Genomic DNA, 17937 nt, shown 5'->3' on the forward strand with positions numbered 1-17937 from the left:
TCGCCGTGTTTGTTTAATAAACTCACCAGTGACTGAGTTTTCAAGTGTGCCGCATGTGGATCAAAAGTGAAACTCAATGTTAGTGAGTGACATCTGCAGTGGTGTGTTCACTGTCGCTCCGTAATGTAACATTTGCTGCATGTCCGTCGACATAATACCAGATAACCTCTCCCTCCCAGTTTCTCTGCAAAATGCTAAAGCTGGTTGCCAAATATACTTTGGCAGGTGCAACTATACCTGTCCGGCCCACCCAAGTAGAGTATATGTTGAAAACATATGCAAGCTGTAGGCCTATTTTTTGTAAATATTACACCTTATTAACCCCTTTTCTTGGTGTTAAACAATACCAAGAAACCAGGAGATTGTTGGTGAAGGCCAACCAAGAGCTGGCATTGAGGTGTCATTTGACTCCATTTGTTCGCTATTGGTAAGTAATTACATCATCTTTTTCTGTGTGCATGTTTTGTCAGCTGTTGGGGGGCTCGGCTTTTCTTAGATAAAAGTAGGGGGGGCGCCAAGGAAGTAGAAGACGACGACAGGGGAAATTCAATGTTTTCACTCTGTTATTATTATACACACAGGTCCGAAATACACACATGCACAAACAGGACCTATACACATGCATTCAGGTATGGAGAGATGTCGTAGTGAGGGGGGGTGGGGCTGCTGGGTGCCACGTAGTTGACGCCCCGAGTATTCATTCATGTGTGAGGATGTGCGTGTGTCTCAGCTGACCATGAGCCATCCACTGCTTGCTACATCCACGTCTGTTGTGGAGCGAGGGATCCTGGACTTGCTGTGCTCAGTGTAGACTTCTGAGTCAGATGTGTAGCCACGGTCTACACTCACTTCACTGGGATGATGAGATGACAGCTCACTATCTGACTGGGCTCCTGGAGACACAAAGCAGGCCAAAACAATCTAAAACTGTTAACTTTGAATAACTGAAAACTAGTAAGACAAAAATCTGTTTTTAAATAATGTCACTTTTTCATTCTCAGTTTATTCTCTAGTTGTTGTTTGGTGAACGTTTAACAGCTTGTCTTACATCAAAAACAACAACTTTGAACAACTTTTGGGACAATCACTTTAAAGCAAGCTCCTCTTACAATTCAAAGGTATTTTTCAAATCCTTTCCAAATCTTTCAGGGGATGACATGCACCTAAACATAAACTAAACTGTAAAGAGCTGAAGGAAATGCATCAAGAGAAAAAAATCCATATTTTAATATGAAGAATTCATTATTACCGATAATGGGCTTGTCCTAAGTTTAATATGGGCTCATCAGTGTAAAATCACCAGGTGTTGCCAACCTGACCCACGTCAAGATTCTGACAGAAATACTAAACCTGTGTCATTGTCGGTAGTGATGGAGGTGAGCTGGAAAGAGGCAGGAGGTTTTACTCCGGCGCCGATGCACTCCAGAAGGGAGAAGAGTGTGTACCAGTCGTCTGTGCAGTGGATGTTGGCTGCGTTAGTCTTCAACAGCTCATGAAGGCCGTAGGCCACCTCCCTGCTGACCCGGGACAAGACATGAGGTTTCATCATCAGCAGGCGACGCAAAGAGAGGAGAACCTGCGGGGGAACAGGAAGACACAGAACATCATGGCAACCAAAAGAAAACAGAATACGTGGTCAGTGTTGGACACGTGAGGCTTTATATTACATTTACTCATTTGGCAGACGCTTTTATCCAAAGCGACTTACATTTGAGGAACAACATACAAGCATTAACATAGCATAAAATACAGCACAAGATCTGCAACTGACAATACATATTAATAAAAGCAGCAATAAATGCTAGTAAGCGCTAATGGAACATATTGCATCAATGGGGTAAATACCTAGGGAAAGAAGTTGGAGTTAACAAAAAGTGCAATCAATAAGAGGTAATTGTAGGGGATAGAGGAAGAAGAGCACAGGAAGTGCATGTTAGATGTTAGGAGTTAGAAGTGTTATAAGAGGAAGTGTTCTCGGAAGAGATGAGTTTTCAAGAGGTTCTTGAAGTTAGAGAGGGACGCCCCTGCTCTGATGGCATGTGGTAGCTCGTTCCACCATCGTGGTGTCACAGGTGAGAACAGCCGGGACTGGGATTGCTTTGTGTGAAGGGATGGCAGAACCAGGCGGCGTTCGTTGGAGAAGCGTAGTGGCCGAGAAGGAACGTAAACTTGTATTATGGAGTTTAAGTAGATGGGTGCAGACCCAGTAGTCACTATGTATGCAAGCATTAGTGACTTGAACCTGATTCTGGAGGCCACGGGTAGCCAGTGGAGGTTACACAGCAATGGAGTGACATGCGTCCTTTTGGGCTGATCAAAAACCAGACGCGCTTCTGCGTTCTGAACCATTTGTAGGGGTTGCACCACACAAGCTGGAAGACCCACTAAGAAGGCATTGCAGTAGTCGAGGCGAGAGGTAACCATGGCCTGTACCAGAAGCTGCCACCCAGCTTCTGGGTAGGGCCTGATTTTTCTGATGTTATATAGCGCAAAGCGGCACGACTGAGAGACAGTAGCAACATGGTCTGAAAAGGACAGCTGGTCATCAATCATGACATCCAAGTTTCTCACCACCCTTGTTGGAGTGATGTTTGAGGAGCCAATTTGAAGTTTGATGTTATGGTGGATAGATTGTTTGGCTGGAATAACCAAGAGTTCAGTCTTAGAGAGGTTTAGTTGAAGGTGGCAAGCCTTCATCCATGCATATATGCCCGAGAGACAGTCCGTGATCCGCGCCGAGGCTTGCCTGGCGGGAAGGATAGGTAGAGTTGCGTATCGTCTGTGTAGCAGTGGTAAGAGAAGCCGTGCAAGCGAATGATTGGCCCCAGCGAGGTGGTGTGAATTGAGAAGAGAAGGGGCCCTAGCACTGAGCCTTGGGGTAACCCTGTGGAGAGGCAATGGGAGGAGGATAATTGTCCTTGCCACAAAACATTGTAGGAACACCCCGAGAGATAGGATTCGAACCACAGGAGTGCTTTACTTGAGATGCACATTGCTGAGAGTGCGGATAGGAGGATCATTTGATTGACTGTGTCAAAGGCAGCTGATAGGTCAAGCAGGATAAGAACCGAGGACTGGGCTGCAGCTTTAGCTGACCTTAAGGCTTCTGTTACGGACAAAAGAGCCAGTAGAGTTGCCACTCTTAAAACCAGACCGATATGGATCTAGGAGGTCATTCCTTGAGAGGAATTCTGAGACCTGTTTGAATACTGCCCGTTCGATAGTTTTGGATAAAAATGGTAAAAGAGAAACTGGCCAACATAAGTTGGATCGAGTGAGGGCTGTTTAAGCAAGGGTGTAACCTGAGCCCTTTTAAAAGTGGTCGGAAGAGTGAAGTGCCATTGTCCTGGGAGGGTAGAGGAACAGATGCAGTAGGACTGCTACATGGTTTTCCTGCACGGCTCACACAGTGGGAGCTGACCAGGGGTGAAATAGAACGGTTGATTTTGAGAGATTTAGAGAATTGGCTAGTTATAGCCGCCACTTTGCCTGTGAAGAAGGCAGCAAAGATATCAGCAGACAAGTTTGTGGGTGGAAGAGGTGGAAGAGGATTTAGTAGCGTTTTAAAAGTGGAAAATAATTTCCTTGAGTCAGTGGCACTGCTTTTTCTGTCATTACAGAACGCAGTTTTGGCAGCACTTATGCTTGTTGAGAAGGAGAATAGGAGCAGTTGGTAGCCCTTAAGGTTGGCAGGGCCATTTTCTTTCAGCAGCTCTGAGATCAGTGCGGAGCCCACGGATGGTATCAGTTAGGCATGGGTGGGACTGGTTCGGGTAGGCAGGCTTGGTGGAAGGAAGACTGTTGAGTTTGATTTGTCCAAGTTAATGTTCATGTCACCGAGGACAAGTAATAGTAGTAGTAAGCTGAGCCAGAGATGCACTTCCTCCTGAAAAAAACATTGAATGAAACAAGGAACCTTTACTAAAATTTTACTCTGTCATCTCTGAAAATGAAAACTGCTGGGAGGATATCCTGTACCATTTCAGCTAGCTGTAATCTTCATTTCCATGGTGAATATAAAAGTAGTGATTTGGGGAGTTTTAAGGATTGGCTGATATAACAAAACGTCAATGCTTGTGAATCATCTAGTTTCAAAATCAGTTGGGCTGAACACTACTCTTACAGAGAGGCCCAATTGTGAACTTCTCTGATATTCCTGACTCTAGAATATATTTGCCAGAAAAAGCCTCAAATTCATAAAATGTCATTCACATTTCCATGTTTTCTCTTTAACCTTTTTGTCTTTATTACTCAGTATATTTTAAGGGCTACATTCATGGTCACAAACATTGTCCTTCCCTAAGCAATCATTTCTGAAATAAATATGTAAAAAGTTGTTTATATAAAAGGCATGGAGGATTTCTGCTGTAATTCCATTAATAACTGACTTGACATAGAAACATGCACCACTCAAATCATTTGTGAGAACAGGCTAGTGTGATTTAAAATAGCATGTGACAAAGTAGAAAACAATTACAATAATGAGTCATGGAGAGTTTAATCACAACAACCTTTCTAAAAGCATTAATTAACAAAAACAATGTTGAGATGTATTAGATCATGGGGCTTAAATGTAGGCCAACCTCCTAATCTGAGGTCAGGTCAGCATTAAATTACGTGCTTATCAGTACACAATCTACATCATCTCACAAAGTCTTTTGTTTAGACAAGAGGGAGGACTTTTCCTTACATTAGTGTGAAGCAGGTGTTCCAATTGTAAAAGTAGGGTGGACACAAAACCTCAACACCTGTAATTCTGAGATCATCAAAGTAAACATAATAACATGCTTCATCCATATTGTCAGTGACCCCCTGACTTAAAAGACTGAAGGTAAGAATAGCTTAGTGACTGGTGAAACATGTTTTAAACTCAAAGCAGAACATCAACTGCACCTGCACCTGTCTGAGTGTGTCCCATTTCTGGTTGTTGTGCCATTAAAATATTCACCTGTTAGAAGGCAAGACTGTATATTTGTCCACAATTCAAACAAACCCCCCCCACTATTGTCTTCGTCCTTTTCTCTATGGAGTATTTTCTGGCAGCATGAATGTGTAATACTAACATGGCTATCCTCTAGCTAAAGCACCAATCAGCTGTGTGGTTTTAAGCTGACCTTTCAATCTAACCAATGGGACAGTCTGTTGATCTGACATTATTATCTTGGCCTGTGAACTCTGCTGCAGTGTGTTTGTGTCCAGGTATGTCTGTGTTTGATGTACCTGAGAGCTAATGTCTTCTCGTCGTAGCAATCGAATTGCGAGTCTAAGGAGTCCCACCACAGCCCTCTCCACTAGGAAGCAGCTCTCACTGGCATGGACGCAAAGATGGCAGAGGCGGTCACACACTGTCTGCCACACACATGCTACCCGGTCTCTACACAGAAACAGAGAACGACATGTTCTTTTGGTTACAAATGACTAAAAAGTCACTGTGCTGTGAAGGTATCACTGACAGATTCTCCTTCCTACCGGTTCTCCAGAACAATCCGCAGCAACATCTCCAAGCAGAAGGCCGCATCCTCTTCATCATAAGTCTCTTCATCTGGCGTGACTGATATCAGAGCCTGAGGAGGAGAATCTAGTTTGATTTGTTGTCTTTGTGGATGAACTATGAGCTAATAAACAGAATCACTGTGATATTGTGCTAACAACAGTCACTTCCGGGTAGATGACCGGAAGTTGATTTGATCAACAATTTCTTTCATTTATATCTAGTTAAGCACGGTGGTCTGACCCATCTGACGTTTCTGCTGTTTTGGGTAAGCTAAAGCTTTCATTTTCTGAGCGTAACCGGTAAATGAGGTGTCCAAGCTAACGTTAGTGCTTTTAATGAGACTGTGAAAACTGCTTCTATTAGATGCATTTATCCAAACTAGCCTGCAAGAACTTTGAGCAAATACTTCTACCCAGGCAGTTAAAATCACGAAGTCAATACACGAAAAGACGAGTATAAGCTATATATATATAAAAAATTGGATCGCTAAATTGAATAATGAATTCTAAAGTAGTGTATTGCGCACTTTTAATTTAAATGTACTGCTATATACAGAAAAGTGCAATAACATGTGCAAACACTTTAAACAAATTACAAGCACTATTCCCTTTACACTTTGCTATGGCATTTGATCGCTTGTCTTGCTTTTGTTTATCTACTTCTCCCACACGCCGCATCCAGCGTAGTCTGCCGAAGCCTCCCTCCACTGCTTGTTTGGGTGGGTGAATCACAGGCTGATCAACATCCTGCCCCTCCTGTGACCCATGGTTTGACTGTATGTGTATTCAGAGCCAGTGAGCAACGGACTTTCAAAATAATAATAATAAAAACTGTGTTAACATGTCGGCGTAATAATAACGCGTTAGTCTGCCCAGCTCTAATATTATATTCATACCGTAATAAATATTACGGCATACATTTTTTAAATCATAGGAAATGTTAGCCAGAAATATTAATAACCTTCATTAGCTCCTGTAGAGACTCCAGCTGTAGGAATTTACTCTCTGTTATCAGCTTTTCTGGGTCACATTGCTAGAAAGAAAGAAATAGAAAAGTCAGTGATGTTGACACATTTTACACAGAGAAACAGACCTGAAGAGGTGATGAGAATCCACAAAAATTCTATTGCTTTAACAGAGTATACAAAGTACTACTGTCAAATGCAAAAGCTTGAAACAGCTCAAGTACTTTAGAAGCAATGTAAAAATAGAACTAAAGAACTAGGTAGAACACAGGTAAAGCTAGTCTATAATACAACTATAGTTCTATTTACACTTTCTTTATATTTTGATTTGGATATTTAGGTTAGACAAGGCATTGGACAAATAATGCAGTCATTAAAACAAACCACAAAAACCTTCACTATCCATGCTTTTATTTGCATGAAAGAAAGTAACAGAACTATACATGGTAACGATAAAATTTTTACAGGTTGGTCAATTCCTAATACTTTCCTACATACGTTTACTTTAAAGAACAAACATGTCCAGTTGCAGTCTTGAGAGAAAGTCATTCTGTCAAAATGGTGTATTTCCAATCATCAGTTGAGTGTATTTCAGGCTTTAGCCAGAAAGTTTTAATCTATTTCTGGACAGACTAGTAATTACAGGTACTCAGGTATTTCAAATTAATAGTGATCATGCATCAAGAAACCTGCTGACAGCATGAGACCTCTAATGACTATAAAATGTATTTATTTAAAAAATTGTAACATGAGGATACCATAACAGATACATGTTTTAAATTAAAAACATTTTAATTAATTTTACCATCTTAACTCAGAACTTCCGATAGTGTTGAGTGTTGAACTCTATCAGTCTCTTCTTATCTGTGGGACAGTCTATCAGTACCTTTATGCAGAGGATGGCGGCCTGCTTCGCCTCCTGGTTTTCCGTGGACGGCCCTCTGAGTCCTGACTGCTCAGCTCCACTCAGCGTCAACCAGTTGACAAAGCTCAACACTGCCGACTCACCTCTGACAGTAACAGAGGAAGAAAGGTTTCACTTTTGGCCCTCTTGGTCAGGATTACTTAGTACTTAATGAAAGGGAAGGGGGCTAGAGTCATGACACAAACAAGAGTGTAGCTATATGTCAAAAATATCATACTGTGATCCCTTGACAACATGATCCTATCAGCTCCTTATGCTACTATATCAACAGAAGGAAGGTGAGATTTGGGCATACCGATTTGAAGGCGTTTCCTCTCTTTGAAGTGAAATTTTTCCATTTGGCTCCACAAAATCCTCCACCTAAGGCAACAAGGATAGAGTCTGAGCACTCAACAGTAGGTGGAAGCAGAACATGTAGCATGGAGTCTCTTTCATCAAACAGAAACTAAAACCCAAAGAGTGAATCTGGAGCATTATCACAAAGCAGACAGGATCCAATCACTGGATGGATGGATCAATGGAAAAAGAGTGTTTGGGTTTAGAAATGAAGTCCTGACCTCAACCATGGCTTTGGGTAGGAGCTCGGCTCTGAACAGCTGTAGCATTGAGTCCATTATGTTCTTCCAGCCCTCCCTCAGGATATTGCCGTGCCGATGTGCGAGGTCAAACACCGTCTTGGCTGCTCTCTGTGCTTTACTGTTGCTGCCAAACACTGTAGGAAGGTTTTCCACAGACTGCAGAGGGGCCACAACAACACTCAGTGAAGAAACACTTAGACAGTTCCTGTATGTACATGTCTTTCCTAACACGATCAGGATAGAATACTGTCTACATACTCCACATCATTACTTTCATTAAATTACAGTCTGTGTTAAATAAATGAATGTCTTTATTGTCCCAGAAGCTAAACTGGGTTTCCAAGCCTGTACATTCTCGTGATTAGAAATGTCTCTCCCTTAAAAAGAAGTCTTCATTACATTAGGTTGCATATGTATGTATGTAAATAGCCAACTGAATAGGATGGCATGGAACTTAATTACATGGAACATATTATAAAATACTGATGATGAATCAGTGACAATTTAACATTGTCTTTTGCCATTTAATGACATATTCTATTTTACTACAACAAAAGATGTAAAAAGAAAAGAAACATGAGCTTGGTATAAGTAACAATGAATGGTCCTTTTTCTGTTAGGTAGCAGTGTCTGTCTGTGTATTGTTCATATGTATATTGGTGTGCATGCATGTAGATGTGTTTTGTTTTTTTAAATTTTTTTGTTGTTGCTGTTGTATTTTTTGTGATAATTATTTGAGCTCTACTCACCGAAGGATTGGGTTTAGGAGAGGAAGAGGTATGACGATGCATGTTTTTTTTTAGATTTTTAAAAAGCAAAATAAAAGAAATCATCTTTCTTTCTATATCTTGCTTTTTCAAAGTCTTCTTAAGTGTAGCATTTTTCGAGTCTTGGCCAGTAAAGGATGATTATACTGTGCCTTTTTTTAGCTCAGGAGAGCATCTTGTCTTTTTGTTTACGTGAATAATAATTATACTGCAATATGTTAAGCTTTAACTACAAACTGAAGTTTGATATCCACAATCTATATAGGTAGGACAAACTGGAGCGCATTAGCTGTGAGTTTGCTTTTTATGAAAGGGCCTCACCTCACTGCTCAGAGTGGTGAACTTGCAGAGAGAGATGATCAAATTGTCAAAAACATCACTGAAGCCATAGTGAGCAGCTATCATTGCACATTTCCTGCAAAGACAGAAACAAATATGACTACACACCTTAACATCTCAGAACAAACCTAACATCATACACCATACTGCATTTTTAATGCTTTTACTGCAACTCTCTGGTATACTGCTGAACATGGGTAGATGAATTTCATTCAATTTCATCCACCTAAATCTCAGACGCTCAGTTAACAAGTGCAGAGGTTTCTGTGGATGCTTGAGTAGAAATGTGACATTGTTCCCAGCAGAGTGGCTTTTCCATTTTCAAAAATTAGAAGCTGAGGCCAATGCCAGCCCAGGGGAGTGCTGTGTTCATTTAAGCAGGTTCAGGAAAGGCTTGATTCTGTGTCATTGAAATAACCATATTGAATGTATGTTTAAATTCTTATTCAAAGTATCTGCCTTAGCTGCTGAATATTTGGAACTTGTGTACCTGAAGCCAGTGATGGCCTTCTGGATGATGTTGTCGTCCAGGCTCTTGTCAAAGACGTAAGATAGGGCAGCGATGGTGGGACCCCAGGTCATGGTGAACAAGTCATGATCATAGCTGCCAGGTGGCACGTGGAGGAAAACACCCTCAGGTGTGGCGCCGCGGTGTAGCAACAAACTCCATACATAGTTCTCCTTCACCAACCCTGTCTGCTCATCTGGCATCACAATCTCCTCATTCCTACAGAGGAGAAACAAAACATCTCAGCTGTAACAACAGCTCACTGACATCAGAATAAAGGCTTGGTTATTATGATTGTGTAGTTTGTGTTAATATGCTTTGACAATGTTGTATTGTTTGCAGTCATGTCAATAAAGCCAATTGAATTAAAACTGAAAGGAGGACAGGTTGGGACTGATGCAGACGCAATGTCGCTGTGTTGTTACTGCTCTTGGACAAGTTCTTATTTGTAAAATATTTGGAGTAGACTAATGTGGCTGTTACATTTACTCTACCTAAACAATGGATTATTGTCTTGGAACTGTGGACATTTCTCTGTATTTGTAACTATTTCTGAACACAGGCAAGGGGTGATCTCACCTATAGGCACCATGCGTCATCAGGCGTTATGAGCATGCTTCGACGCTGTTTGTGTAAACAAGTTCTGCACTGCCAGTTTAAACAATGTCTAAACACAGGCAGCCGTAAAAGAAATCGTCTCAATGTTAAATGTTATTAAAATGAGTATAAGTATGAATTGGGAACAATATGATCAAATAATACATTTATGAATCAGCTCTACTGTCAGTACCAAGGTACATGACAATAGAGTTGAAATGGTTAGTAAATTGATGGATTTGGACATTTATTGGAAAAATAGTGATAACAACAATAGCTTTCTCATCATTTAAAATTTTTTGTCTTGGTATGGTATATATACATATATATGTACACAAACGTATATACACACATATATTTTCATCAATCAAGGCAGCTTACTTGATAGCATTGTAGATATCCTCCAACATGTCCTGGTCAAAGTCTTTGTTTCCATTTACTCCCTTCAGATTTTTCTTGAATTGCTGTTTAAAGAAAAAAAAAAAAAAAACAGTGCTCAGTGTTGCTTCTGGGAGAAATCAGTCAGTACATTTCAACACAGGGGCTTACTCCAAACACACAGACCTATGGCATTCAGTGCGTTGTTAACTGAGCATCCAACCCACAATTTTAAGAACCTTTTGTGGAAACACACTTGTTATGTGTTACTTAATATGCTTTAGTTGCAGAGTTAGGAAAACAGGGATTAGAGCCAAGGGCCTCTAGTAAATAAACATAACCACCCTGTGTTGACTGACAGCCTCAAGGCTCGGGTTTATGCCTCGACTAGGCAGGGTTTAACAATAGCTAACACACATGCTGCTAAATCGAGCAGCATGCTGTGTTTTATGAACAAAATAATTCTCAATGTCAGATCCATGGAAATAGGATCTGATTTACACACAGTGATGCTGGGCATAGTTTTGCCATTTCAAAAATAACCCCACTGCCAACACATGCTATGGTGAATACTACACATTGCAGGCTGCTAAGTAACTGAAGTGCTAGGCGCCACTTTTATTGGCCCTCTGCAAACTATTGTGTGGAAGCCTCTGCTCATTGTCTGATCCTGGCGGTCAACAAGCCGTCTTTACTGACCGTTTGGGAAAGGTTAGAGCTAATTTAAACACACATACAACACCAGCTGTATGATGATGTATGACTTGACTCAAGAAAGGTCAATTTTACATAGAATGTGTACATAAAACAGGGTGAGACAGAAAGAAAGAGAAAGCAAGCCCTTGCTATTGTTTATCAGTGAGAGTGGCCCACCCACAAACTGTTTAGTCTTCGGCTGCTGTCAATCAAAGACAAAAAAAAAAAACAGAGACGGAAGATGAAGAGAGAGGAACAAAGAGAGACAGAGATTTTAGTTTTTTTATACCACGGTTTTGCAACAAGACCCTGTACAGTGGAGGTGAATGGACTTTTATCTGTGCTGCTCAAAGCAAAATGCTTTTTTCCCAGCTATTTTGAAAAAATGACAAGTGAAATACTGAACATAGAGGTCTCTTTCCAGGAGCAATGTAACAGTGACTTTGGACAACCCACAAACCTAGTGTTCAAAGCTTTCATCAAGGACTACTTATTCAGCAGAAAGTTCAGCAGAAAATGGCCCGTCTGTGTGTGTGTGCGCGTGCGTGCATGTGAGTTTGTGTATGAGAGAGATAACTCACCTCTACAGTCATGGGGATGTTCTGCTTGCGAACATTGTGGTTATGCTGGTCAGTGTTCAGCATTATGACAGCATAGGCCAAGGCAAAGCCTGCATCGTTACTCATGAAAGGAGAGCCGTTCACTTTCTACAAAAACACACATACAGTACATACACAATAAATAAATCATCTGAGGCTTAAAGTCACGTGTTTCTAACCAAACACCAAATCAGAGGACTGTTATATGTTTCACTGTATATGACATAGGAGCAATTAACATTGATTCTAGACTGACTCTCACCTTGGACACCCTGCTGATATTACAGTGACCCCACAGAATGGAAAACTAATTTACAGTGTCACTGCCTAGAATGACTTATCTCTTTCAAGGCCACTGTTTGTGTGTATGTGATCAGTCTAAGAAAAGGACATTACTAGAAATAGTTTCCAGGTCACATGGTTCCTCCTGCTATTTTGAGAAGTCAAATGTTCCCCCCTGTGGAGTGTGTCCTTTGCCCATCATTGTGTATACGTGTGTGCGTGTCTGTGTTAACACTTATGTCATCCTACTACTATATTCTGAAGGGTTAATCATGTGACAGTGTTCCAGGTTGTCTTTGCTGGATGGAAATGGAAGAAAGTAAGTAATGAAGGCAGCACGAAATTAATTAAGCGATCTTAGTAGTGTTTTAAGTTATGGTGAATATAGCAGGCGGGATCAAGTCAATTCCAAGTTTACAAAGGTGTGTTTGGAATCCTGAACAGGTGATAATGAAATTAGGAACAGCTTCAAAGTTAGGCTAACTTTACTGCTGGCAATCCATCAGAGAAAGTTAATGTCTAACAAGTAAAGTGTAAGGCATGGATCGTTTATTGATTTGAAAAGACAAAATGTAGGCAACCAAATCTTAAAGAGGTCATATTATGCTTTAGGGCTTTTCCCCTCTCCTTTATTGAGTTATTTATACATTTGTTACAGATTAATAACTCACCACTCTGAAACTCTTGCTCCAGTCTTACTAAACTGGTAAGATGAACATATATAGCTGAACCAAAGCCGTGTGTACCGGCTTCCCGCGACCCGCTCTAGTCTGCTTCTGATTGGCTAGTAGTCCTTAACTAGGTTATGCGCATGTGCAACTCCCAATAAGCTCTTGTAGAGGTGAGATGTATCTCTCCATAGCTACAACGGAGCGTTTGACACACAGGGTGAGAAGAGGAGCTGCAGCAATGTGCAGTATGACAAAAATATGGTGTTTTTTGAAATTGAAACCATCTAAACCTGATCTGGTACAACCCCTAAATAAAATTATGAACCTGAAAATTAGCATAATATGACCACTTTAAATACAAAGTTTTCAAAGGCTCAGTAACAAGTGTGCAAAAGTTAACTACTCAATTTTACATCTTATAATAGCTAATATTAGTTTAAGATAATGTTGCTTAAGAACATTAATGCTACATGCAAATTATCATTCCTTTGGAAGCCTCAAATGTTGGGCAAAGTTTGAAGTTGTGGCGGCTGCATTGTTAACTGAAAGCATATCCATTGTTGACAATGAGATAATTCACTGCACAAAAAGTCAAGTCAAGTCAAAGTCAAGTTGCAAGTCTTTTTTGATTTTGTCACCAGATTTGTGCCTTGAGTCTGACTCAAGTCCTGTGACTTGTCCACTTCTCTGCGTGTCACAAGTTGCCACAATCCCAAATCCCAAATTATTCCATTTAAAAAAACAATGCTATGTTCAAGACTTGGAACCTGAATTAGCTGATTGCTCTCGCTGGAGTATAATCTCTCCATCCTGACTGGGTCCTGTATATCACTGATCACGTTGTCATCATGCTTTTATACATGGTAATTAAGATTTTTTACATCTTACATGCCAGTTGTCTGTGAAGGTTTCCAGGAGTCTTTGGATGACAGGAGCCTCTCCAGGAAGTCTAAAGGCCTCCAGGTAGAGCCGCAGGGCCTCATCAATACGAAGCCCCTGGAAGGTGAATGTGCTGCAAAAAACATTCACATTATAATTAAAAACATTAAATGCAACACTTTAGCATTATTCATTAATAACATCAACACTTGTCACTCATACACTCATGTTTCATGGGAACTAAAACCTCTACACCCTTTAATTCCAGACTGTAAATGCACAATATGCCAGGGAGTTTCATCCTACTTTACAAAGCTGTCTAGGAGCTCCATGTTCTCGCGACTGCTGATGTACTCGCCAATCATCTTTTTGTCCAATCGAGGGTTTTCTCTGAGCCACTGGGCCAACTGGTTGTTGTCCACTGGGTTAGTGAGGAGGCATTTCTCCTGCAGGAACTGGATTCCCTTCTTGGGCTTCTGGTTAAACTGCTCTGTCCCTGTGATTAGCAGCTGGACACATGACAAAAAAGGCAGTTTGAAAGTGTAGTAGTAGATGTGTAATGTTACAACAAATCTAGATCAATCAATACGACTCACCTTTTTCTTCGTTCTAATTTCCATCAACTCTTGGGAATCAGGTAAACATGATGTAAAACGTTGGGGAATTTTCGGGGCTTTCTTTTCAGCTGGATGAAAAAATAAAAATGTATATAGCTTCAACTGACGGTTTCTATCCCAATGTTTAGACTTTAAGGTAAAACTGTATATAAGCAGTGTTGGGCAAGCTACCTGGAAAACGTAGTGAGCTAAGCTACTAGCTACTCTACATTAAATGAAGCTTAACTACGCAGAAGCCCCCAAGTGAAATGTAGCAAGCTATGCTACAGCAACGTGGCCAAAGTAGCTTAGTTACATCAAAGTTAATATTTTATGGTTAGATAGATATATAGATATATATATATATATATATATACACATACACACACACACACACACACACACACACACAGTATAGGCCTAGTTTATATTGAACTAACTTCATTCCACATTAGCATAGAAGAAAGACTAAAAACCTGCTCCAAACAGTGTGTGTGTGCCAGAGAGAGCTACATCAGACACACAAACTCTCCTACTCTTTGCAGCTAAATGTAATTCCTCATGCAACAAACGGAGAACCATTGTTGTTTGTATAAAGTAACTACTACTACATATCAAAGTTTCCTCCTCAGTAGAGGAAGAGGTGTCCAGGCTGGACCCTGATTCTTCTCACAAGAGCTGTTACAATAACTATCACAATAGAAAGTAAACTCAATCGCGCGTCTTAATTCCCCTGCAGCAAAGTTGCAGACATCGGCCCAAGGATCGGTACGTGATGTCACCTTCACAGGAAGCGCTTCTGCCGGCTGCACATACAGCTCCGTGTGTGGCGGTGGCGTGACTGACTGATCCTTCAGAAAGGCTTGGGAAAATGTAGTGTGTGTAGAAGCTACCGCGCTACTCGGTCAATAAAAGATCTTCATTACTGAAAAGCTATTTGATTCAGCTTCTGAAAAATGTGGTTAAACTAGTAACGGTGCTACTTGTAGCGACACTACTGCCCAACACTGTGTATAAGTTCAAAATCTCACCAGCGTCACTGTCCCCTTGATCCTGTCTACCCAGACTCATCTTCTCTGCCATCAGATATCCACTGGTTGGTGGACACATTGGTGCATTCTCAGCTTGTGGACGACTAAGATCATTGGTACTGTCCAGTCTGTTAAGGTCTGAAGACAAAAAAAATGAAAATAACTAGCAAGCCCAACAGTAAAAGTAAAATAGTAAATAATTAAAAATGTAAATAATTAAAGTAAATAATAGTGACAGTTAAGGACAAATTTTTCTCCAAAACTGACTCCATCTGCGTTGCATTACGGCTGCGCCACGTTGTTGTTCTGTCCTCTGCACGGCATCAACTTCCACTGGAAGCGTTTCAGAAGCGTTTCAGCAGCGGAGCGTGTAGCCTGCCCCACATTATTGACTTGTTAATTTGCATTTTTGTGCTTCTACTACCTCCTTCAAAGATCTCTATGACACCGTTTTGTTCCGTCATCAGCACAGCTGATGCAGCTGCATATCCCACAGGGAGCATTTCAGAATCAGAGCATTTTGCCTGCCTGATTTTGCTGACATGATTTTGTTGACGATTTTGGTGCTTACATTTTGTGCTTCTAGTATGACTAAGAAGGCAACGTAGTTAAATGGTTTCTTCTTTTGTCTGTTTATCAGGAGTTGGCACAGGGTGTTTTATTTAAAAAATTAACCGGATTCTCTATTCCTGTACTGTGTCTGATTTCCTGCCCAGTTTGATCTGCTCTGTGCTGAAATTAATTGTGGTGGCTGTTCTGCCAGTGTATGAATGTGTGTGTGTGTGGTGAATGCGATGTAGTGTAAAAGCACTTTGAGTGGTTGAAAAGACTAGAAAGGCACTATACAAATATGGAGCATTTACATTTACTGCTTGACGTGGCTTATGTCAAAAATAGATTTGCTACTTATTCTTTGTGAAGCGGAGCGGAGAGTCACGTCTGGCACGCATCTGGCACGCTTCTGGGATGCACTGCGGCAGCATCTGGTAGCTCCAGCAACCACGACGTAGCCGTAATGCAATGCAGGCAGATTCAGTGGACTTTGCGAGTAACAGTCAGATGTCTCTAAAGTCACAGTTAGATGTGTGTATACCACTTGTAGTGTCTGTTCCGTTTTTGGTTGAACGTTCGTCTTCTGCCAGCAGTGTTTCTGACTGGTCTTGATGAGCAGTGCTGTTGACCACCTTGGCCTGGCAGAAGGTTTCAGTGCTATCAATCACTGTGAGCAGAGCCTCCAGTGACAGGAGGTGGGTGGTGTAGAGCTGCCCTGACACTGGGAATGCATTCTATAGTGAGAGGGGGGAAAAACAAAATATTGGAATTAATTTTTATATACAACCATCATTAGAGGCATAAAATATAAAAACTAGGCTAATCTCTTTTGGAAAAAGAACTGTGTTACTGAAGTGTTTTTACGAAAACTTTGACACTTGCCTACTATGAGTGTTCTTGTGGCTAGCAGTAACAGTGTTTGCTGCAGGTCTGATGGAGCTGACTGAATCTCCACAAAAAAGGCCACAACAGCCTCACTGCACACACAATCCAGTCACACCACTCTCACTCATGTTATTGCCTGTCTATGGCAGCAAATACAAAATATTCAAGAGCTTTTTAAATTAAATTCAAGACTGTTTAATACCTTCTAAGGTATTTCTTTTAAGAACTAATCTCAATGTTTTTCAAGACTTTTAGATAATGTGCTTATGACCTCATAATCTATTGTCTAATTGTCTTTAAATCCATCAAATCAGTAGTGAAGGATGCTACCTTTACACTAGATACAGTGGATAACAAAGGTCTTCAGCCACCCAGATATTTCGCATTATTTCTTGAACTACAAAATTATGAGGAAGAAATTGCATTATTTTTAGTTTATTAAAGCTGGGGTTGGCAATGTTGGAGAAACCTGTAAGAGACGGCTAGATTTTGAAGGTTTCCAGCTGAAAAAATCCCACCTCCTCCCTTTAGGCCTCCCTCCAAAGCCACTCCTCAAAACACATATTTATGCACATTGAGTCAATCAAGCCTGCCAATCATTTCATTCACGGCTAATGAAATGATTGGCTGTCTGTGCTTATTACAGTCCTGCAACAGCCACAGGAAGCAGATTCTTTTCATTTTTGTGTCAGAGCATTTGATTTATTGATTGCTGTCAAGATGTAACCAAAAATGCTTCTGAAATAAACTGACTAACCCATCTTTAAAGATTCATGAAGGAGAAAAAAAATGGAAACAAAGCACTATGCTTGAAGTTTAGCCTATCCAACAAGGACTTCCACAGTCTTATGTACTGTACAAAGAATACATGATGTTTCAAAATCTTTCAGAATCTTCAAATCTTCATCATCATTATGCTTAAAGTGAGTGAATGTTACCTTGGACATCAGCTTGGTGAGGTCCTCAAACAGATTGGAGCAGTAGAAGTCACAGTCATAGTTGATGTACAGCTCAGTGACAAAGCTGGGGATCCTCCACAGCTGGACCAGTGCCTCCAGAGCCATCTCCTTCATCTCATAGGGCATCTTAATGTTCTCTGATGTTATGATATCCATCAGTTTCTTTAGGTACATCTGCCAGTTCAGCACACAGGGTGTTGATTATTAGCTCCTTAGGATCAATTTTACCTTAAATTG

The 17937-nt window shown here is 40.8% G+C and overlaps 1 protein-coding gene across 2 annotated transcripts in view; it reads right to left on the reverse strand.

Moving 5' to 3' along the window:
• gbf1 (golgi brefeldin A resistant guanine nucleotide exchange factor 1) overlaps positions 1–17937 on the reverse strand; it is a 128440-nt gene that overhangs the window by 25656 nt on the left and 84847 nt on the right. For both annotated transcript variants that reach the window (XM_038737531.1, XM_038737530.1), the window contains exons 14-31: positions 17680–17874; positions 16398–16590; positions 15305–15442; positions 14274–14362; positions 13984–14186; positions 13687–13810; positions 11828–11953; positions 10554–10636; positions 9558–9794; positions 9050–9143; positions 7941–8117; positions 7679–7743; positions 7345–7468; positions 6455–6526; positions 5470–5564; positions 5221–5374; positions 1351–1576; positions 736–893 (exon numbers count right to left, since the gene is read on the reverse strand). In XM_038737531.1, the coding sequence (XP_038593459.1) occupies positions 736–893; positions 1351–1576; positions 5221–5374; positions 5470–5564; positions 6455–6526; positions 7345–7468; positions 7679–7743; positions 7941–8117; positions 9050–9143; positions 9558–9794; positions 10554–10636; positions 11828–11953; positions 13687–13810; positions 13984–14186; positions 14274–14362; positions 15305–15442; positions 16398–16590; positions 17680–17874 (2553 nt within the window). The remainder of the gene's footprint in view (positions 1–735; positions 894–1350; positions 1577–5220; positions 5375–5469; positions 5565–6454; positions 6527–7344; positions 7469–7678; positions 7744–7940; positions 8118–9049; positions 9144–9557; positions 9795–10553; positions 10637–11827; positions 11954–13686; positions 13811–13983; positions 14187–14273; positions 14363–15304; positions 15443–16397; positions 16591–17679; positions 17875–17937) is intronic.

The sequence above is a fragment of the Micropterus salmoides genome, unplaced genomic scaffold (genome assembly GCF_014851395.1).
Source record: "Micropterus salmoides isolate LMB-PRFRI ecotype aquatic unplaced genomic scaffold, ASM1485139v1 Ms_hic_scaffold_22, whole genome shotgun sequence".
NCBI classification, from domain to species: Eukaryota; Metazoa; Chordata; class Actinopteri; order Centrarchiformes; family Centrarchidae; genus Micropterus; species Micropterus salmoides.